Source organism: Lampetra planeri, chromosome 18, assembly GCF_965212315.1.
Source record: "Lampetra planeri chromosome 18, kcLamPlan1.2.h2, whole genome shotgun sequence".
NCBI lineage: Eukaryota > Metazoa > Chordata > Hyperoartia > Petromyzontiformes > Petromyzontidae > Lampetra > Lampetra planeri.
This window is the reverse complement of record NC_136124.1, coordinates 7564509-7588850: the sequence shown is the minus strand read 5'-3', so window position 1 is coordinate 7588850 and position 24342 is coordinate 7564509. Positions and strand designations below refer to the sequence as shown.

At 46.2% G+C, this 24342-nt stretch overlaps 1 protein-coding gene across 1 annotated transcript; it reads right to left on the bottom strand.

The window, feature by feature from the left end:
- Positions 1 to 226: 226 nt before the first annotated feature.
- LOC144723588 (uncharacterized) lies at positions 227 to 24342 on the bottom strand. The gene is made up of 11 exons (XM_078602442.1): positions 24134 to 24342; positions 18342 to 18365; positions 16640 to 16821; positions 14440 to 14588; positions 10656 to 10747; positions 9535 to 9669; positions 8418 to 8522; positions 5851 to 6069; positions 5073 to 5159; positions 2906 to 3163; positions 227 to 2164 (listed from the first exon to the last, which is right to left on the bottom strand). Exons 1-11 carry the CDS (start codon positions 24168 to 24170, stop codon positions 1368 to 1370), a joined length of 2085 nt encoding a protein of 694 aa, XP_078458568.1. The 5' UTR covers positions 24171 to 24342; the 3' UTR covers positions 227 to 1367.

The following is a 24342-nucleotide window of genomic DNA, read 5'->3' as shown; positions in this document are numbered from 1 at the left end:
AGTTAAATAGGACAGAACTCTGAAACGTCCCTCAGGAATTAGCCGCTGAAATGACAATCTCATTAATGTCTCCCAACCTCAAAATGTTTTCATATTTAAAGTTTTATTCACATCTTCACATGAATTCAGCAACACTTTTAGCACGCATAAAAAACATTCAAAAATTAGTCAATAAGATCTCATGGGTGGGGGAAAGATGTAATGTTATAGCACAAGGACATTTCCAGAGATTTATAAAACGTTTATTTTTGAACGGAAAAAAATATTGTACATAGAGCAATATATTAAAAGCGTGTCATGTTTTCAATTGAAATACATTTATTTTTTGATAGCAGTGGACAGTGGACATCTGTTATCTTAGTGATATAATAATGTGTCCAACGCAGCTGTCCATGGAGTCCAAACTTGCCCTTTATAAATCGTCAGTTTGAAAAGCTGTTATGACACAGTCATTACTTTCACAGTGGGCTCAACAACTCCCCTGCCATGTATATAAAAGGGTTACACACATCGTCTTACAAAACAAAAAAAAACATGCACCTTAAAAATACATCTTATATTTTACACATTTTATATTGAAAACATTTTCATTTCAAAAGGTTGGATTTAGTCAAAGTGGCAACATAATTATGTTACAAATTCATTTAATGACACCTTAAATACTACAAACTAACAAAACAAAGTCGAACAATAGTTTTACTAAATGTTTACATATAACTCTGTTGCTCTATATTAAATATACTTTTTATATACAGAGCTGTTGTGGAGTTTGTACATGTGGTAGTAAAATTGGAATTTCCTGGGAATGTGTGTGAACATGTTTAGTCCATTCGCTGAGCATTGCTGTACTTAACCAGTCAAGAAACACAAGACAATTACAAATTGTACTTCACCCAGTAGATCTTTGTCATTACCACGAAAGATCACAATGTATATTGTTTTTAAATTTATATGAAAAAATATAGATATAATTACGACGGCAAGAGTGTCAGGTTCATTGGTGCCGTGTTATGAGATGTGATGGCGTGTCTACAGGGAGAAGGCCCCAACCTCAGTGTTGTACAAAACATGATAATGACATATCACGAAGCAGTGCATGCCCAGTAAAGGATGTCTAGCAGACACTCCTCACAGCTGGAATCTGGAGGTGTTATGTTTTGTCTAAAGTTGCATTTCCACCGATATTTGACACAAATGTCACATACATTTTACAGAGATTATCCCTTTTCATCCGTTTACTTTCGTTTCCTTTGTTGACTACACCCGATGACGTTCTCCGCACGACACCACGGCCCATCCAAACGGAAATTGTTTAAACCGCATCCAACTCCCACACAGTGATTAGCCTCACCTCACTGACATCCTCCCTAGAATTGATTTTGGCCTGACCCTCCATTCACAAAGAGTGGCCCAGGAGGTGCCTGCAAGCCACAATGCGGGTCATCAGGTATGTTCGACAGCAGCTGCCCAAACTCCGTGCTGTCAAAGTTCACCATGCTCACAGTGTTCTCGTCAATGTTCGGCAGGTAGCTCGTGTCCCCCTGTGATATTGAGCTCGGCATCAGCTGCGACTGTGGGGTTTCAGCAGGGTTAGTGGGCAGGTTGCTGGCAGGGTGGCTGCCCACCTGCACTGTGCTGAAGTCTGGAGGCTGGTAGTCGTTCAGCTGCTGCTGCTGTTGCATGAGGAAATTGGGGCTGCTGTAACGGTCGGCATGAGAGAAGCCCATGGTGCCTGGCTGGGTGTCGGGCGTAAGTGGCACAATGGGCACGGCATCCAGGTCTCTGGGAAATCTCGCATTCATGTCATCGATAGGATTCATGCCCCCAAATAATTGATTTCCCGGCGGCTCGTCTTTCAGCATATCGCTCCAGCTGATGACACAGTCCATACCAGATGAATCATAGGGGTTATATGCATAGAATTCATGTTTGATAGAGACTCCGTCAGATGGGAGTATAGCTTCTGGAAGCGTGGGCTGGGGTGGTGGAGCTGATGTTCTCTTCTCTCCCTGTAGACCAGTGTACTGGGCTGAGGGTGACTGATCAAGCATGGCCTGAGGCATAGATGGGGCCCTCTGAGCACCATGACCGTAATTTATCGGGTGCATGGCCGTAGGAAGAGGAGCGCCTGTCTGGATTTTGGGCATATGAAATACCGGTTCACCTGCAGAACACACAATTAGAGTTAAATATGGTAGTAGACTTTCAACTTGAAAATGCAATCGATTGATCACAGGATGAAAACAATATCACAGGGCTAATTGCACTTTATCAATGGAGCACACATGCAAAAAGATCACACAAGTCAGACGGAAACTTACAATTCTTATGCATGATCACATTTATACTGAATGCAGTTAAGGCAACTTGTCTGTGTGCAGGGTTCTCTGTGTCAAGCTAAAGTCACTTAGTCAACCTAACAACGAAATGTGGAATATATACTGGGGTAATTAATTCATTCACTAAGGCAAAACGACTTGTTGCCATTCTAAAACCAATTATTTAATCCACATTTCCAAGATAAATAATATACTGTGTCCTCTAGATATTTATCAATTCATCCCCACTACCAGGGGTTCAATTAATTATCTCGATCCGGAGTAAAAATTTTATTCAAGAATAATTTCTCACTCGTTTTTGCGATCTCATTTGTATCATTTCTCGGGGCTTTTTTGTCTAATTTTTCGAGTTGGAGCCTTCACCGTAAAGGCAACATTAGCACATAATCTTCATATAATTAACAATCTGCGAATAATACATTCTAACACACAATTTGACATTGCATCTTGAGTATAATAATCGATTTTAAACGCCACATACCGATAGTTTTTTCATTGTGCCCGTTCATGTGTCTAAATAACAAAGCATTTGTGGTCATCACACATCAGAAATGCACAGCACTTACTTTTGAATTCGTTGATATGCTGCTGATGCTGTTGGTGCTGCTGCTGTTGCTGCTGTTGCTGCTGTTGCTGCTGCTGTTGCTGCTGCTGTTGCTGCTGCTGTTGTTGCTGCTGCTGCTGTTGTTGCTGCTGTAGCTGCTGCTGCTGTAGCTGCTGCCGTTGCTGTTGTTGCTGCTGTAGCTGCTGTAGCTGTTGCTGCAGCTGATGTTTTCCTGCCAAGCGCTTCCCTGGGTGAATCGCTCTTTGTCCACCATGATCAGCTGTAACAACAAACACATTCACCATTATCATCCCGATTAAATTTTTCACTAAACAGGCAACGGATGTATTGCCCATCACCATTTTCTTTGCTTGCCCTATCAATAAACAAGTGTGTGAGGTGTTACACTCATTGTCGGTATAGGAATTCTTACGGGGCCTTGTCGTTACTTAACAAGACAGCGCGGGTTGGTGGATGGTAGGGATTGGTGGTGGTGATGGGTGGTGGTGATGGGTGGTGGTGATGGGTGGTGGTGATGGGTGGTGGTGATGGGTGGTGGTGATGGGTGGTGGTGATGGGTGGTGGTGATTCGTTGGTTGGTGGTTGTGTGGGTTGGTAGTTGAACCTTATGGCGGGACCCGGGGTCCCATAAGCACCCGGCTCTCGCATAAACATATTATAATGTAAACAAAAACTTTGCTCTTTTTCACCAATGGGTTTGAAGGATGGTGGCAAGTGTTGTCTTGTTAAACTATGCCTTTAAAACTGAAAATTACTTACCTGCAGTACCTCTATTTAAATACACTATCGAAAAAAAAATTTACACCCCTCTGTCAATCATCGTGTTTCTCAGTGTTGATTTGTGAACACACTTTGCAAACAGTACATAAAATAGTACGTGTTTTCAATGCGCTGTTAATATTGTAACAAGCGTTTATACCAGTGCTACTCTACAGAGTAGTGGGTCGCCGCTCCTGTTATCCGCATTGATACGAGCGTTATGTGGGGACGATGGCTTAACCGCAAAAAAAACCTATCTGCACAGATGCATACGGACAAGAGATGTATTTTGATTTAAAGCTTTCATGACTGCAGGGATTCATATTCTTGGTTCTTTCGGTAAAGTTACGTAGAAGGGAAATAATAAAATAATACAAAAATACAAAAATAAAACAATACAAATATAAAACAATAATTGTTTTATATTTGTATTATTTTATTATTTCCCTTCTACGTGACTTTACCGAAAGAACCAAGAATAAGAGATGTATTATCAAACAGGAGGAATTAACGGTGCAACGCATCTCATCTGTTAAATATCTGCAGGTAATAGGATTGTCATCGATTGATCCTGGCTGCAGACATTGGTAGGTCACAAATAATAATGAAGATAAGAGAGCAATTTCACTGTATTAGGCATACCGTTATGACAAATAAAGGACTTAAGTCGTGTAGGCAGTTTGAGCAGCTTTGGATAAGACTTATGATCCTGCCCATACCCGAGCATGGAGTGCATTCGCTTGTTCAGCTCTTCTGCGCATTTGTCCTCGCTGCGCTCGGAGGACGTAACAACAGAATGATCCGCGCCAGGTGGGTCGTGGAGTTTATGTGCGTGGTGGGACGGAGTCGCCAAAAGTAAAAAAATTATTGACGATTTTGACTTCCGTTTATTTAGGACCCCGGGGTCCCGCCATAAGGTTCAGTTGCTGATGAACAGGTGGTGGCGATTGGTCATGGTCATTTGGGGGTGGGGATTTGCGGTGGTTGATGGGGATCAAGTCATCAAGTCTGTGGTGGTTGGGTATCAGTCTGTGGTGGTTGGGTGGGTTGGTGGTTGGTGGAAATTGGTGGTGGTGGTTAGGTGGGGTGCCATGATCATGGTCTGGGATGCCCATTTAGTCTCATTGTGTTGCCAGACTTTCCCTAGGAATCCTGATGATCATGAAATCTTCGGTGGCGCCTGTTACCCTAGCGTGTGTGCATGGGTCTTTGTATTTGCGTATGTGGGCCGCTATTCATCCCCGAGTTTGTGATGTCCTTCACTCATTGTTATCTTATGTCTCGTTTTATCTTTTCCCCCCACTCTATCTTTACCATTTTTTTTGCTCCACTGTGTTGACAAAGCGGTTTGAGATGCCGTGGCATTTCGGCGCTAACAAGACCCTTGTGAGAGAGCAGCTATCACTTACCAATAGTCGGTCCACTGTGCTGTTCTAGAAATTCCGACAAGTTTTGCGAGTTCGGGCATTTCCGTTTGACTTTGATCCCGTATGGATCTGTAAGCACACACACGTTGAGATATTAGGTTACCTAAGTTATACAGTCCAACATATAAGTAGATAATTATTAATACATTAGTGGTGGATTAAAATGCACAATAGCAGCTGCCCAAGCTAGCAGCTTGTGTCAGTTTGTCACCGTTACTAAATTCTAGTTGGGCAAAGGTGGTACAATTATTTTGTTGTTCAGACATGCGCGATATGATGGAATTTCTAACAATCTTATACTTTCCAGGTTAAGCACTCTCCTAGTTTATACTTATTTAATTTACAAAAAATCGACTTTGTAAAAAAATATTTTATAGTCGCATGAGCCACATTGCCAAGTTTTGCTGTAAATTTACTTCTGTAATGTGGTTTTAGAGCATTTAATAACACAAATATACATTTATGTAACATGTGAATATTTCCAAAGAGGCTGTATAAATATTAAACACTTCTTATTAAAATAATTTTCTATTTACAGTAATTTAGGTTGAATGAAAGGAATCTGACCGCTGATGCTGAACAAAAGAGATCTCTCTTAACAAATAGTTCTTCAAATTTACCGTAAATGTAGATGCTGCCAAGGAAATGAAGCAACTGCAAAAACCCAACACTTTAAGAATGAGCAAAAGCTCCAAGGGAGGGGAAGTTGACATGTGCAAGGGCGGTTGAGCGGTGCGGAAGTCCCGCTGCTGGCACTCACCGTAATCGTAGGGGAGGTAGCGGAACTCCATGCTGTCGCTGACCTCGTTGTCGGTGGGCCGGCGGAGCTGCATGCGCACGGTGACCTCGCGTGTCACCGTCTGGTCGCGGTACGGCGGCGTGGTGAAGACGATGGCTACCTGGCGGTGCACATCCGTCTGCGAGAACAGGCCGCGCGCCTCCCAGCCACTGTCGTCGAAGAATCGAACTTCAATGTCCTCTGTGGGGCAAGCAGGAGGCGGGCATGAGCAGCGCTCAAAACCACGGCAGGGCCCCATCAGGTGAACGGTGATAGCCGGCTATTTTTTTTTTTGGAGTCGATTTACTTGGGCCAATTTAAAAATGGCCAACACCCTGACATCCTGCTTCTTGAAGTTAGGAAACCTACTACAAGCTACGCCCAGCGAGACACGACCGTTGATGCCTAGCTCTGCCTATCACCACCTGACCAGTGGCAAACGTGGAAACAGGTTAGACTTTTTTTTTTTTCCACAAAATATTTTTATGTTATCCGTTTAGTCAAGTAAAGATACCAATAAGCGGTAGAGTAATTGATTACTTAATGAAGTGAGTATCCCAGCCCTACTTAACACCAACCATGTCAAAAGGGGACCAGGCAGTTTGGGGTGCTAATGCTGTGTCGGCACTACTTCGATACTATGTCCGAAATCGGGGAAGCACCTTTAATTGAACTGGGTGCTCTAGTGTGCCGAGATGATGGTTTCAGCCTGATCACGATTGACTGCGGAAAAAAACTGAAGAACATATTAGAACTGGGTTCTGTGTTTTGGACTGTTTAATTCAAGTCAAAAGCTACCATAATACAAAAATTAAGACTTTAAAGCGACCTTCTCGTGTACCACCACAGCACTCTAGTGACATCACTGGGGTGTGACTTGTAACATTCAAATACATCACCGCTGTGGCGGTACACCCGGAAATCACTTCAAAGTTTTGTGCGCAACAACATAACTTTAAACTTGTGTCGGCTGAGGGCACGGAGCCTTGTATTCACAAGATGAAGCTATTTGTGGTTTAGGTCGCATATTCTCTGAACATTTCTTGGGAAAGACTTCATCCATAAACCTCGGCGGCTATGACATTTGCAGAAATCAATAACCGCGGGCAAACAAATACACATTTCATTTATGACGGTCGTCTAAATATGAAGCGCCACGAGACGTGTTTTCCAAAGCGGAGGAAAAGGAGCGGCGCTTGCCATGGCTATCCCGAAAGAGTAGCTTTTAAGAGCATTTCTCAAAAGCGGAAGATGTTTTCAGTAATAGTCTGCAACAATCCTGCAAAGCAACATGTGCACCGCTACAGTGCTCAGCTCAACAACACGCTACTCCTTCCTCAACAACATGCCACTCCTTCCCATTTCCTCTCCAATGAGATGCACGCGTGCGATAAAAATAAATTAAACGCAACCAAAGGGCAGTTTATGCTACATTGAGTGTGGCTGGTCACAATCTAGACAAAAACAACCAATGCTTTTCAAACTGTAACGTTAGTCGGACGTCTGGCCGTTTTGTTCCTTGATCTCAGCTACACCGCCACAAATATGGAAAAATAGCGTCCACTTCCTATGCATAGTCCGCCTCTGACACGTCACCGATAAAGAGGAACTCCATTGGTAGCTTATGTACTAACAAAGAGAAAGATCCCCGGTGTAGCCTTAACAGACTGTTGGGGCAAGTACTGTTAGGAGCATCTCTGAAGGTGGCCACAGCACATGAGGTGGTGGGTGGCCAGGAGCACGCCCGTCCACATTTGTCTCCCCAGTGGCGATTAATTTGAGGTTGTGCTAACACACGCCCCCACACCCTGCCTCCACCCCAAAACGATGTCATTATTGTTATCGTTAGCATTCTCAATGTAGCCATTTCTCAATCAAAAACAATTTTTGGATGACCCTCAAATGGTGCAGTCAGTGCCACCTTTTTAACCATGAATTGCTCCCATGTGCCCGGCACACAGATATATGTGGCAGTCTCGAACGCATTAATTGAACACTCCTACGGGGGGGGGGCTCTGTGGGTTGATGCATGACAGCCGGCAATATGGCCAACGCTAACCCTCTGGAATGGCAGGTGGAGAGGGGCGGTTCACGAGCTCAGAGTGTGGAGAGGATGAGGAGAAGGGGAGGGGGGGGCGGGGGCACCCGCAGCAACCCACGTGCGGGGGCGGGGTGTTGTTGAAATGCCTTTAAGCAAGTCACAGGTGCCATTTACAAGTGTAATGCCACGGGTTGCGGTGAGGCCGGCGGGTTAGGGGTTGGGACGGTTTGATAGCGCCAAGTTCGTTCAACTTTGCGATTAGGCGACACCGCTCAAGACCGGTTTAACCACGCACGGCAGCAATTTGCAGCACGTCTAAGCGTACATTGCCGATAGCTAAACGAGGGTGGGATTGCAAGAGGCCCGCGCGAGTAGAATGCAGGGCGGGAGCGATGGCGAGCGCAATTCCGGCCGGTGCGAGTGTGGCGGTGATGGAGGTGAATAACGAACGCGCGGCAATGACGGCAAACGAAACCCCGCCACCGCTTCCTCTGCCCATTGTCCTTACCTCGTTGTACTTTGTCACACAGCAGGAAGACCTCATCGCCGCCGCGTACACTGCCCACATTCTGGCTCACCCGGCAGATTTTCAGCTCGGATGTGCTGGTCGCACCTGTGCCGGAACACAGCGCGTGTTTGCGAGCTTTCGGGACGAATCGGTGGCAATTTCCTCCGCCACAAGACACTATGGCACATTGTCATAACCTGAGCCACATGTGTAACCGCACGCCGATTTTACCACACTGATTGTACAACTTCTTCATCATCTCTTTATTTGAGTAGCAGGAGTGCAAACACCGAGGAAGCAGTGGCGCTGAGTTTAGCGGACAGCAGCTTCATAACTTTTCTCGTGGTGTTTGTTGCTAGCCGCTTAATGTTTTGGGCTTTTGCTCGGCAACTGTTTAATTTTTATTTTTGCGCAAAGAACCTCATCAGCAGTTCGATTTCTGGCCATCACTTGCGTGAGTGGCGAGAGGTTTGAAACCGGTCTTGGGCTCATTCCCTTCACCAACCCACACTGACCAATGTGAAGTAAGGTCAAAAACCCCAGCACTGAGATGCATTGGTGAGGCCTTCATCCAGCAGTGAATTTACAAAGGCCTGTAAATAAAAATTCCTTATTAAAGCAAGCATGCGTGCCGATGCACACGTGAATAAGAAATTCCACTCATTTAGCCCACACGGAGCCTTCAGACGACTTGCCTTGTGAGTCCGTGTTAAGGCTGCCACAGAGCATTGAAAGGGGAAGTAAGGTCAAAACGTACATGCTTTTTCCACGGTGCTAATGCTGACACATCCGCTCCAGCAAAGGCAACTTAAAGATTCCCACACCAGTAAATACCACTGTATGCCACGGATGGTAAGGATCTGACCTTGAGACAAAATAATTATATGCACACTCACGGGTATAGATAAAAGTGCAGTCCTGCAATTACTTGCTCACGCAACTGCTGGTGGAAGGGCCTCCATTGGAAGGTGCCCTAGAGAGGCCCTCTAGAAGGCATTTGGCCCACTGCGCCGAATTGGTCAGACGTCTACGTGACTTTACCAAAAAACCTAAGAATATGAAAAAACCTAAGAATATGTCTAGGGAGAGGCTTGCGAATGTAAGTGTTGAGACTCACGGCGGTCGCGGATCTCGTGCGAGACGACCGGGGGGAGAGCCACGACATTCTGCGCCGAGTCGTAGACGAAGGCCTCGAAGCAGAGCCGCACCACGTTCAAATCCATGTCTTCTATGTCGAGTGCCGCATTGCCAACTGCATGCGTCGAGGAACGGAACACGAATAAATATACAATTACGGTACAATGTGGACTTATACAGTGTATAAACGCGACTGCATCTCAAGACGTTGCACGGAAAAGAATGGGAATATTTATTTTGTAGAGAGGTAGTCAATCAAAAGCAGAGGAAGCAAGAGATCTGTTGAGCCTGGATTTGAGTAGGTGCAGGGAGTCAACAGCACAGATGGGTTGGGAATGGGAATTTCAGACACTAGGGGCAGCAGGGGGGAGCAAGCGACCTCCCGTAGAGTAAAAGGGGGGGCTCTAACAGAAGGCCGTGGTTGCTGGAGGAAAGAGTGCATGGAGGGGAACAGAGTGAGATGAGAGGGGAGAGGTAGGAGAGTGCGTGGAGGGGAGTACAGTGAGATGAGAGAGGAGAGGTAGGAGAGTGTGTGGAGGGGAGTAGAGTGAGATGAGAGGGAGAGGTAGGAGAGTGTGTGGAGGGGAGTAGAGTGAGATGAGAGGGCGAGGTAGGAGAGTGTGTGGAGGGGAGTCGAGCAAGATGAGAGGGGGGAGGTAGGAGAGTGCGTGGAGGGGAGTACAGTGAGATGAGAGAGGAGAGGTAGGAGAGTGTGTGGAGGGGAGTAGAGTGAGATGAGAGGGGAGAGGTAGGAGAGTGCGTGGAGGGGAGTCGAGCGAGATGAGAGGCAGGTGAGTGCGTGGAGGGGAGTAGAGTGAGATGAGAGGGGGGAGGTAGGAGAGTGCGTGGAGGGGAGTACAGTGAGATGAGAGAGGAGAGGTAGGAGAGTGTGTGGAGGAGAGTAGAGTGAGATGAGAGGGGAGAAGTGGGAGAGCGTGTGGAGGGGAGTAGAGTGAGATGCGAGGGGGGAGGTAGGCAGGGGTGAGTGCATGCATGATCTTGCAGATGTGCGAGTGGTGAGTGCCTACAAAATGGGTGTCTTGTAAATGCGATTCTGCTCGAGAAGCCACGGGGGCTATGCTCGCACGGACAACGACGTACCGTTGAAAGGGTCAACTTTTTTCTTGAGGCGAAGTTGCAGGGCGTCCATGATCTCCCTCCTCCTCACGCATTGTATGCCCAGGTTGGAAAAGCTGCACACGCCAAGCACACGAAAGTAAGGAGAGGAACGATCAGTCAGAGGCAGCCACTGCCAGAACAACGCCAGGCTTGGCACAGATAAACTGCTGGCTCTGCTTTTTGCAGGTCACGTACACCAGAACGTTGCGTTGTCTTGCATACTTCAGTGAACCTTATTTTAGGTCAAATGGCAGCTAATACGTTTGTTGTCAGGCATGTAATGAGGGTGTCTTCACATCCTCTGGAAACTCGATTCATTGTCGTGATTCCGGGTTGTGATTGATGATTTTTTTTACTTTTATTTCTTCTTGTTTTAAGTTTTTTTTTATTAGTTCTGCCCTGTTTTGTATTCTATTTTGGCTCATTAACCATAAAACTTACATTTTCATATAATGGGCAGGAGTCATAAATAATATATTCACACATACACGATTATATGCATGTATTGTGAGTATAGAGTCACATTTAAAGCAATAAATAATATACAATCTTGATTTTAAGCTTTCGTGACTGCAGGAATCCATACTCTTTAGTTCTTTCGGTAAAGTCACGTAGGTAGAAAAATAAAATAAAATATATACCACGAACGTTTCGATCGCAACACAAGCGGTCGTCCTCAGGCGGAAGAAAAAAATAAAAATCATCCAGCAGTGGAACTGCTGAACCAGGAAGAAACACAGCGAGAGAGCTGTTACAACAAGACGTTATATATGTGGCAAAGGGCAAGCAGGCGGGGTCTGAGCTGGAAAGGAATTCCATCCCCGCACGCAAGCACGTCAGTTGTGTTAATGGGGGAGATTAGGGAGAGAGAGATTAGGGAGAGTGATTAGCATGAAATGAGCTTCCGTCGCCGCATAAGAGTATCACCCGCATAAGAGTATCACCCCCGCATATGCGCACAACAGCAGTGTTAATGGGAGATTAGCACTATGTTGATGGGAGAGATTAGGCAGAGAGATTAGGGGGATTAGTAAGTTAATGTCATGTCTATGTGTAACACAAGCTGCGGTGCTGCCATCTGCGCTGTGAGAGGCAAGTGCGTCCATGCAAGAGAACCACCGCAACGGTAGTCGTGCCAGTGAGACACACAGCTCATCACACAGCCAGAACCATCGGTACATCGAGGCTAAGGGAGCAGAGGGGGCCATGTTAGTGAGACCCCAGCCCCTAAATGCAGAGGCACCCAACAGGGCAATGCAACTCAGAGAGTCGGAGATAACAGCTGAACGGCAGGGAAGAATGGAAGCACCACTGCAAGTTACGACTTTGCTTGGTTAATAACGTCTTTCCAATGATTGCTCAGCTTATACCCATCTTCTCGGTTGAAATTGTCTCTGTGTTTATATATCTGGATGGCTTCATGGACAAATCTTTGATGGTAGCCTGAAGGTTTGCAGAGTACCTTGGTCTCGTAAAAAACAATATCGTGCGAGCCCACTGCGTTATAACAATGATCAGCCACGGCAGAGGTATTGGTTCTGCCATGTTTCAAATCTGCCTTGTGTTCGCGAACACGGTCCAAGACATGTCGTTTCGTTTTCCCCAATGTAACTGCTGCCGCAGACACAACTTAATTTGTAAACACCAGGGTATTGCATGTCAGGAATGACATCCTTCACAGATGGGATCAAATCACGGATTTTGTGTACTGTATTGAATCGGACCTGGATCTTGTGTTTGTTTAAGATTTTGGTAATGGTAGCTTGCTATCATTTTCCACTTCCATGGTGAATTTGATGGATGGGTGTATGGAATTGATGTGGTTGAAAAAATTGGTTCAGTGCTGGCTGGCCATGTGGCCAAATGACGAAAGTGTCATCTACGTATCTCTTCCACAGGGAAGGACGTAGGGTGGATGTCAGGGTGGCATCTGTTTCAAATTTCTCCATGACAACATTTGCTACCACTGGTGATAAGGAAGAACCCATAGGGGTACCTTCATTTTGTTTGTAGAATGTACCATTCCAGATGAAGTAAGTATTGGTAAGGCAGTGCCTCACCAAAGTTGGTACATCAGGATTCAGTCCCTGTTGGACCAAGTCTTCAATGATTGCTATGGTGTCAGGTACAGGTACCTTGGTGAACAGAGAGACTACATCGAAGCTCACAAGCAAATCATCTGGAGACAGTGAAATGTCCTTGATTAGAGAAACCAAGTGAGCTAAGTACTGCTGAGGTGGTCTTGCCCGTGAATGGAAGCAGGGTCTCAGACAGAAATCGGACCAGTTTGTAGGTAGGTGAGTTGATGGTGGAAACGATAGGACGGAGTGGAGTACCTTCTTAATGGATTTTTGGAAGGCCATAAAATCTGGGTGGTCTAGCAGCCAAAGGTTTTAGAAAAAGCTGCTTGATCGGTTCGATTAGAGAAGTCGAATTAGTGATGATTTTGTTGGTTTTTGTAGCCAGGCGGTTGGTAGGATCTTTGTTGATTTTGGTATAACTGCCATTATTAAGAAGGTCCTGGATTTTGTTGTTGTATGTGGTTTTATCCATGATGACCGTGGCATTGCCCTTGTCGGCTGAAAGGATGACAATGTCATCTCTCTTTTTCAATTGCGCGAGTTCAGAGCGCTCGTCCCTGCTGATGCTATTAATGGGTTTCTTAGCGTTTTGGAGGATGGCGGCGATTTCAGATCTTGCCATGTCTGCTGGGATGTGACCCAAACCTTTGAGGGCTACGTCAACCTACTCTTTTGCGGCGACGGAAGCTCATTTCATGCTAATCTCTCTCCCTAATCTCTCTCTCCCTAATCTCCCCCATTAACACAACTGACGTGCTTGCGTGCGGGGATGGAATTCCTTTCCAGCTCAGACCCCGCCTGCTTGCCCTTTGCCACATATATAACGTCTTGTTGTAACAGCTCTCTCGCTGTGTTTCTTTCTGGTTCAGCAGTTCCACTGCTGGATTATTAATATTTTTTTCCGCCTGAGGACGACCGCTTGTGTTGTGATCGAAACGTCGGGATATTATTTTTTATTTTATTTTTCTACCTACATGACTTTACCGAAAGAACCAAACAGTATGAATAATATACAATTAATTAAATAAAGGAGACATTTATTTGAACTCATTTTGCACCGTACGTAGCCAACCATGCAAATTGGAGGTGCGGAGGAAGGACAACAATAATGCGTCTTCATTATTTTTATATATTAGATTACTATTGATTCACACTGCATAGCAAACTAACTCATCAGCAGCAGTCCATTCCCATATATATCAATCAGGCGAGCCATTTCACAGTAACATTCTCATACGAATGGTGAAAGAGATTGCCCATTGAAGCGAGTTAAAAAAGGGGAGGCCGAGTTGTGGCAGGGTAGCGCATTGGCGACGCTCGCGTCTCACAGCAAGAAGGGCCTGGGTTAAATATAACATTCAATGCAGCTAATGCCAATGCTGACATTTTGAAAGAAAATAAAAGACTCTAATACGATTACACAAAGCAACATCGCCCCTGGTTGTGAAAGCCAGGCAATACCCTGCTGTAAAGGAGTCTTGAGACTCAGCGGGGCTTTCCTAGGTAAACAAGTGTAGTAGTCATAATAATGATATTGTGATGTGACCTGGGCCATGCACGACACAACCTGGGTGGAGGAAGTGGTGCCAGGCAGGCAGAGAGAAGCACTGCTCTTTTGAACCCTGCGGGACTTGTAGCCGAGCGTAGCTGTGGGGGTGATATAGGTGGGTGTGAAAACGGATTACCTGGCTATCATGCTGTCGGGGCCGATGTCCATTTCGCAGATGCCGTCACGGCAATCTCTGCCCACCAGGCTGTGTGGGTGCGGCTTGGGTGGGTCCGATTTGGTCACCAGAGACACGCGGATCTTGGCTCGGTTTTTGTAATTGAGAATCTGCCAGACAGAGATTAATAAGACTTCTCCATTAGACCTGTAAGAAAGAACATAAACAAACTATTTATTTATACTATTGTTTTAGCAGGTAAAACCCACTGAGCGATGTAGCTCTTTTTCAGAAGCAATCTGGCCACAAATAATAGCTCAACGAAGTGGCTTATCATGTGGAAATTTATAGCAGCCAAATACTCTGAATGCATATTTCTGAATGTGGAGGAAAAACCGGAGGACCCGTAGAAAAATCCACGCGACCACAGGGAGAACATGCAAACATCAAATATACAGGCATCAGATTTTTAATTTTCGATTTAAAGCTTTCGTGACTGCAGGGATTCATCTTCTTGGTTCTTTCGGTAAAGTCACGTAGAAGGGAAATAATAAAATAATAAAAATAAAACATAATAAAATAATTTTCATGACGTTTCGACGCAAGCAGCCGTCCTGCTTGCGTTGTGGCCGAAACGTCGTGAGTTGTGGCTGAAACGTCGTGAGAATTATTTTATTATGTTTGATTTTTATTATTTTATTATTTCCCTTCTACGTGACTTTACCGAAAGAACCAAGAAGATACAGGCATCAGGTTCCGTATCGAACCCACAACCTCCTGTATACCAGGTGAGGTAGTTAACATCTCATCACCGTGGCGCCCAAGAGAAGGATGATGAAAGCGTAATGCAAGATCTGCTTGGGCTATATAAGATCATTGTTAAGCAACTTGTCATAACTATGTCAGCAGTTGGCCTTCCACCGGCACCTCCCATTAGCATGGTTGGCTACATACGGTACAAAAGAAGTTCAACATACATACATACATATAGTTTATACTTCCTGTGCTATGTTACAACAGAGTTGTATGACTGCAGCACTGGCTGGGCTGTCACATTGTCAACAGATAATAAAGATAACAGAGTAGCAATCTGGTCTTTGAACCCATTTGCGTCGAACCTTAGAGTGTTATTCCCACTTGCCAAAAACTACTTAAAATGGAATTGTCCAAATATTCAAATGCAAAACCCTCATATTCACAAAAATGATTTCTGTGCATGGTTGTGTAACACTTTCCAACCTGCTCTCAGGATAAAACACGTTTGCATATTTTAAAATAAACTTTTTTTTGCTCTTGTGTTTCCAAGCTTTGGACAAACTTTTAATGAATTTGGCTGGTTTTCTACAGCATTAAGTGCCTTACATAAATACAACTTTGTACTCCAGCTTCGTTCATATTCTATCATCTTTACGAGAGTCATAATGACCCCTTCTCCCCTTGTCAACCTCATTTGTCAAATGTTGAAGACAAGCGTTGATATTCTGTGCGGGTCTGTCTTTGATAAATATTTTACATCACTATTATTATGCCGTCTCCAATATTCCTCATCTCCCTGCCCAACGCACACACATTCCACACCCACCAGAATGAGATGCATTCAAACCCTTTAGCACCGTGCTCTTTGTACATCCATCCCTTTTTCCAATTCACTGCTGGATGATGACCTCCGCACGCCATGCAGGTCATGGGGGTTATTAGATCATACTTCACCATTCTGGTTCGTGTGAAGGTGGCATGCATAACAGTACAGTGCAACAACATATTCTGCACGCGCTGCTTTATAATGCCCGCCATGTAGCATTGCAGCAGCAGGTAACACTTGTTATGCATAGTGGCTGTCCAACCGAGTATCACCCAGGCTCAGGTCAGCCCTGCTTAGGTTCCCAAGTCTCACCAGACTAAATGAGAGATGTGGTCACAGGCATCACGATGTTCAACCTCAAGTCAAGTTTTCTAAAAACAAATGCTGTTTGACAACTTGCAGGGAAAGGAGCCTGTACGTTGATGTCAAGAAGTTCAAAATCGAAGGGGATGGAAGTAGTTTGAGCCACAGAACCTGCTATTGGGCGGAAGACTAAAGAGAGAACGTTTACAGCTGTTGCGATGCAGGTGTGCTTGTATTCCTCGCTCACCCGGCACCACTGGGAACGCGTGGTCCATTGTTCACCGTTGTGGTTATTATACAGGTGGGCGTGCATGCGTGCACGTATGCATTGCTCACCTGCACCGCTGGGAAGGTGCGGTTGCTGTCAGTGCTGTGCTCGCCGGGGATGCTCCCGGCCGAACGACCCTCGCACTCGTAGCGGAAGCGCATGCCACGCTGCCGCGGCTGCTGCAAGATCTGCAGTTGCGGCTCCGTGCTCTCTCTCTCCGTAATGCCCTGAAGCATTTTCTGTAGGCTTTCTGCAGGGAAGGGGGGGGGGGCGTCACATCAGGATGTCGTTCAGGAATCGCAATTACCAGCCTAACCGCCACCTCCTCCATTGCGGCCGTCACTACAATCACTCTTCCATCGTTACTGTCACGGAATTTTCAGCTGGTTTTGTCCGGATTAAAGACCCAGAAAATATTTCCGCAGCCGGCACACCGCATACAGTATATCTCTCGCGATGGCTGCGTTTACCAGTGACATGCCTACTCCACTCGACCAGCAAAGCCACGAGATATTCAGTGACAAGCCCTGGCTTACCATCATCGGTGACGGCTTGGAGGGGGGGGGCCCTTAAATCATCATAACGATGTCATTATACATTTATCATCAATCACACCATCACCATTCAGCAATCAGTCAATTGATCATAATCTAGAACTCACGTGTTATCAAAAGTTACGGAAACTAAATAGATGCAGGTGCCCTGAGCACACAGTGGAATATCACTGACCACACCAAATTGTGTTGCAGTGATTAAATCAGGTGAAATACCTAAAATCACCAGGGGTCAGTCATGCCATGCCTGTGCAGATCAAACACCCGGCTGGTTAGACTGATAGCAATTACTTACTTTGCAAACGCACCCTGTAAGCCTACTTGAGTGCACTTTGCTCTGCGAACCAGAGGACACTATACTATCTGCACAGCTGGCAACACACAATGCACACACAAAGCGGCTAACGCAAAGGCTAGTTAGTAGTGTAGTGCACACGACTGACAGTTTAGCCAAGCATAGAGGGGTGGACCAATGCATCGATTAGTACCAATTCTGAAACTCATGAAACATCAAAACACATATAGAAAAAATGTGGTTTTGTATTAATACGAGCTTTACCCGGCATTTGTGCGGGATACACGTCCAGGGTGGAGGGTGAGTTGGGGGGAGGGGATGAGTGACGTTCGCGCGTCTCGCGAACCCAGCTCAATGCTGTGGGATGCGGATGATGTAAATCACGCAGGATGTGTGGGGTGGTATCACCTGCACGCCAGCCAGCCATCTAGCCAGGCAGCAAAACTTCTTTCTAACAGAGTATGATTTGTTGTAAGTAATAGGTTCTTGTCACCCCTACAACCACTAGATACACTAGCATTCACTGCAAAGTAAAACATAGTTTTGAAGCTATTGCGACAATTCATCGAATCGCCTGGTTCATTCCACCCATACTTGCATATGAGTGCAAGTGAAAAAAGGTGGGGGGGACACCATGCCAGTTCAGTGTGAAGGATGTGGTACCACACACGGTGGGATTTGGAATATTTCATTGGGAAAGTTTTTTTCTGCGCTTTGTGTGACGTCAGGCAGCATGCTGCCACCCGCGTACCAGTTAAACCCCCAATCACACACACACACCGGCTCGCATCGGTAAACAATGCGGGCAGAGAGGAAAGTGGTTTTCCACGAGGAGGTAGTTGCCTCCTTAGTTAGTAACACCGCCAACACACACACGTGGGCACCATGCAGTTAGAAAAAAATACAAGCGCTGCCACTTACCCATGTCAATCGATTGGCATCCATCTGAAGAAAAAAGGCAAACAAAGGCGACAGCGTTAAACGTGTACATCGTAGGCACACAAACCGGAGCCATCAGAAACGCTTGAGTGAACAGCATCTACATACTGGTAGGAACCTCCTGGTTACACCAGCCCACAGGGGATTATTGTGTCCGTCCTGCATCAAAAAATGGGAGGGGTGGGGCTGGGTGGAGAGGGGAGGGTGGGGAGGGGGCTGGGTGGGGGGTGGGAGGGGAGGGGCTGGTCACCCCGTGGTGCCCTTATAAAACTCAACGTTTAACCTACTCACGCCGGCTTGTGCCCGCCGTCACAGTCGGCCATATTTGCGGAATACACCACGCCGCCGTTGACCCTGGCCATTGACCGAGCAACCCAACGTTCCTACCAGCTCCCTCCGCAGGAATGTGTTTATCTTTGTTTCTATTATAGATTTAATTCACACACACGTGCCAACCAGCGTAAAAAAGTGTGACAGTGTTAAGTGTTTGTGCGCATGTTTCTGTACAGTAGTTGAGTAACGCCAGCACATACCTGAAAGGCAAGTTCCGCTAAACCACGGACCCAAAGTGCAATGCCCCAAAAATTAAGTCTATTCAGCTTTCAATTATTTACTCTTTTAACTAGTAAAAGGAAGTAAAACTTTAGAAGTGACTACATAGCATGAATTCATTATACCCAATCCAGTGCTGCTGTACTGAGTGTAACTGTGTTTTTTTTTATTTGGCGAGTGCCTCCATGTTAAGGAAATTAGGGGTCAAACGCCAGGAACTGGCGTGCTATTGTCATTCTTTATCTCGGCAAACGTTCATAGCAACAACGATTTGGAATCTTCCTGGACATCGTTCCCACGGAACCTTATCGCCCGCGGAGTGATAGGAATTCTACACGGGTCCTCTCGACTTTGAACCTCACCATTTAGGCACTCGGCCCCAAATGAACCATGCAAATTCGAACAACTTAAGTTTTACAATGACATCATCCGCAAAGAATACACGTGGCATTAGAACAGCAAGGGAGAAGTAACCAAACTTGTACTGCAGGAATCCACACGACCTGCCCCATACCCTGAAGCTACCCGCAAGGTAACTCATTGCCCACCGCGCCGTGAAAATGTAAACAGCAGAGCAGGTGACAGATTCCTCGCGATCAATGAAATCTCCGCTGAGCGATGAAAAAAATCAGCGTGGGTCGATTGTGCGAATGAATGGAAGGCAGATTTGGCTACGAAGCAGCAGCTTCGCGAGGCATTTTGTCGTTTCGCCACAGCCAACCTACTTGCTGCACCGCATTAAGTGTTTTCCTCCCTCCGCCCAGATCGCCATATTCACCGAGGGCTAATTTTAAAACGACAGCAAACCCTCACGCAATTGTACAAGTAGCCCAAAATGCTGATATTTGTTGCAACATGCAAATGCATTTCTTGTTAAAATAGGATCAACAAATTAAAGGCGGATCATCGTCTTTCGGGCGATCATATAAAAGCCTCTTCTCTACAATTTAAATTCTCTACATACCACCATCACCATCATCATCACCACCACGACTCTGGCTGTCGCCTGAAGAGGCTGGTTGTAATTACCGGCGAAACGTCACGATACTCCAATTGAAAAATGTTGTGGGTTCACTCTCCATCACACAATCGGTTTGTTCTGAACTAGTCACGAACTGGCATGCAAGATTTGTCACGCAAACGAAACTAATTAGCTGTGTCAGGTGGTGGCGGGTGAAACAGCACATTCATGTTTACGCGATCTAACAAAAAAACACATCTATTGTTGACCATCACCACCACCGCCCCCATAGCCAGGGCAGCTTCACAGCTCGGCAAGAGGACGTAGAGTAGCAATACTGATTAACAGGTGCAGAGAACAAGGAACTTTCATGAAAACCAGCCGCAAAAAACGGTGCTATTCTTGTCTCAGCCATAGCTACTGTACCACACGTGACGCGCTTTCACAAGCTAGGCAATGGCAATGAATTGCCTAGGTCTCATATGCTGCCAGCATCGTAACAGCGTAGGGGGGGTGCAAGATGAATTATTGGACAGGCTGAAAAGGAAATGTCTTTATAAAAGCCAGCCCTATACACAATTAACTATGTGCCGATGTTACTCTCAACGCACGCGGACTTCAGGTGTTGTAATCGGCACCCCCAAAGTTACTCGCCGTTCGCATTCTCTCACATTGCGAAACAGGCCGGAGCATATTACTGCGGTCAACTGCAGCTCAAAACGGAACCGGTTTGCCAGTATCAAAGTATGAAAAAATAAGAACCTTTAATAGGGTATAACCTATTGTAGCTGCTCATCCCGAGCTATACATGCTCTGATAGTGGCATTGTCTTTGTACTGTTCGCTTTTTGGCGTTCTCTGGTCCGACACTGGTGAGACAAGGCCCTAAAGAAGGCTGTCTCTGATGTTGGCCAATCAGTTTCAAAGACAATGGCATAATATTATTCATTATCATAACAATGTTGGTTTTCATGTTCACCACACACGCACGTGTGGTCTATGCAGACTTGATTACTTGCAAAATGTTTCTATTTGGTGTTTGAACATCTTAACAACCACCTATTTTAGTGCAAAAAAAGGGTAAAAGTTATTCTCATTTTTCACGGTGTCAAATTATCACATCATTCCTTCGTTTTGTTCGGCACGAATTTCAAAACACGTCTTTTGACACCACAAAAAAGGCAGGGCAAAGGTGACACGGAAGAGAATGCGTCCACAAACGGGCACAGCAGCAAATGTTCTGAAAGGTAAGGGATAAACACACGAGGAACGGTATGTTCATTTGCACTTTCTGTTCATTTTCTGGATGTACCCTCGCAAATAAATGTAAAAGCGGGTATCACCGTGAGAATGCCAAATGCCCAAGATGTGTTGTTCTACACACAGTAGCCACAAAAGTTTCACCAAGTGTTCTGCAACAGTGTCGGCATTGTTAAATGGTCCACTGAAACTAGAAACAGCATTCCTATAGTAGTGTACAGTAGTAACACACTTACTGTAATTCCACCACACCCAGAAAACCCTTTTGTACCACCAACACAGAACACACACACAGACACTGCCCGCCCCATGCCTGGCATGTCCACCACACACATCTCGCCGAACACGCCACCTAACACACCATGCCCTCCCGAGTCGTTCGAGAAAAACCTCGTTCCCCCAACCTCAACCACACACCGGCCGCCATGCCAACCAGGAAATAACACAGAGACACATCACGGCCAAGGGGCACCCAGCAGGTCAAAGACAAAGATCCCCCGTGTAGCCTTAACAGACTGTAGGGGCAAGTGCTGTTTGCGAGCACCTATAAAGGCCGGCACCGCACACGAGGGGGTGGGTGGCCAACACCACGCCCGGCCGCCTTTGTCTCCCTAGTGGCGATGTTTACACATGTCACCGGGTATTCGTTTGAGGCCGAGTCGACTTAGGAGAGGCCCAGGACGGGTTCAGATAATCGTCAACGGTGTTGGCCGTGAGTGGCTGGGTGCGTACGCTAACCACTACACACACGAGCACACTCTTGAATTGTGAATGTATTTGTCTGCTTTAAATGTAGTCACTGATTCATGCGTGGTGTGGGGTTTGTTTGTGCTAAGTGGACCCCCCCACTACCAACACTGAATTTTCGTGTCATTTTTTTAATTCGGGCCTACATTGTGTGTGTGTGTCAAGAGAAACAACGTCACTATACAGCCCAACCATATCTATGGTTTAACAGATAAGACAAAAATGTGGGTTTAAAACTTACATGAATCGCGCTTTACTATGACAATACAACAACATAACAAAAAAATATTGTGAGTTTAAATGTTCTCGCGATGTCATCTGCGTGAATGATTCAAGGTGGTTTGAAGTGAAACTACAAATACTTTCTCTTCGAGCCCTCGATAACAACCGTGGGCTTTTTTTTTATCACGGAGCAGCAAACTCAAGTCCACCTTCTTCCAAGTGCAAAGAAAGGGCTCACACCGACAAGGTCAACGCAGACCATCGGCGAAGTGGCCACGAGTTCAATTGTCAAGTTGTGGGTCCTGGGCATCCAACAGTTGAACAGGTTCAAGGGGTCAACGTGGCAATTGCCGTGGATGGCACCACACACCTGGGATATCGCTCCCTTCCTGATGCCAGATCTCACCAGGTTGGCACCAAATCTCCAAGACCAAACTACTGTCCCTCAATCTGGCTTCAAGTCTTGCCTTGGTCAATTAATGAGACAGCGTCAAGCACATTGATTGTATCGTGATTTTGGGTCACGTTTGTTGAGGAAAAAAATGTCGATAAATGACCGAACACATTGTCTCCATTGTTAGAAGAATATTATATATTTTTAAATGTTGTGTTATTTAAGTGAAAAGAACCGGTATGCAGACACTACCTTACCACAGTGTACAGCTGCTGATCTCTATGTACCTGAAGTTCAGAGAGTACTTAGGGGCCATCCATGTAGTGGGTACGCAAAAAACAGTCAAAACTTGACCCCTCACCCCCTCTCCCTGTACGAACGCGGACTTTTTACACCCCCCCCCGCCCCCCGAATCCTATAGAACGGCCGATATTTAATCCACGCAGAAACGATCAAGGATCAATACTATTAACGTGTTTAAGCAAACAGAGAGTACACCGCCGGACTATCTGACTCATTTGAAGGCCAATGTAGACAAATTATTATCGAGGCTTCACCACCCCCCCACCCCGTTTCCTATGCTACGCACATTGTCAGTAGACCCCCCCATACGCAAACTACGCATTTGGGTTAACCCCCCTCCATGCGTACGTACTGAATGGATGGCCCCTAAACTACTGTGACAATGGTAAACATCACGGCAAGAATGAGGGTTGTACTAAAGCACAGGGCTAGATAGCAACCGATTGACAATGTGCCTCTCCATGTACGTGATGTCGTCGGGAGCGAGTAACAAGAAGACCCCTGCACCCCTAATATGGGATTAATCCTACAGGACCCCCCCCATAGGGATTCAACAAACGACGGGGGTTCTATAAAGATGCGGGGGGGGGGGGGACTCAAGGGGGCCCCGAGTCCGAGGGATGCGGGAGACGCGGGGGTCAGAGACAAGGGTTTGACCCAAGGTCGTAATTATCATAAATATTGGGGGGGGGGGGGGCACATCCCCCCCCCCCAATATTAAAATATGCTCAAAATGTTCCCCCCCAATATATTGCTATAAAATAGATTTCTGTGTATCTGATTGTGGTCATGGTTGTACTTTATAAATCCATAATCTCTGCCATGACATACAATGAAACAAGAAAAGGTAAAAAAAGAAGAAAAAACGCAATGTAATCATAAATAAAAAGTCCATCCCATGTGTTAGTGACATATTTTAATATTATAGGCAGTAAATGGCAGGAAATGAGTTTTCAAATGTAGATGTTTTTCTTGGGGGGGGGGGGGGGGGGGCTCAGACCCCCAGGAAGATTTGGGTCCCCCCCAATGTTGACTCCATGGCCATAGCCTTGGTTTGACCCCCAGGGGGAAATGAGCAGCCGGGGGGGGGTCTGTAAAGAAGGGCATCTGGCAACACGGCTGGACAGAAGGGACCTGCCAGGGACCGCAGGAAGACGGCCGCAATGGGGGTCACAAGGAGAGGGGGTCACAAGAGAAGTAGAAGCCAGGGGAGCGAGGGGGGCTCCAGGGACAGAGACCCCCCCCCCCAACAGTGACCGACTCAGCATCGTCAGGGGACCCTGTCCCACCACACAGGGGACTCGATGGGGGTGCGAGGGGATGAGCCTCAACTCACCTTCTCGCGATGTGCCGGCCATGGCGAGCAAACTCATCGGCCCGGGATGGAGGGACGGCGGCGGCGGTGGTGGTGGCGGCGGTAGTGGAGGGGTTTGCTGCTCTCTTCGCAACACTCCTCCGACGGCTCTGGGAGCGCGACGAAAACAAACCCCGAGCGAGGAAGGGGGTGGGGGGCTGAGACGTGGAGCGTCGACCGGGCTCAGAGTT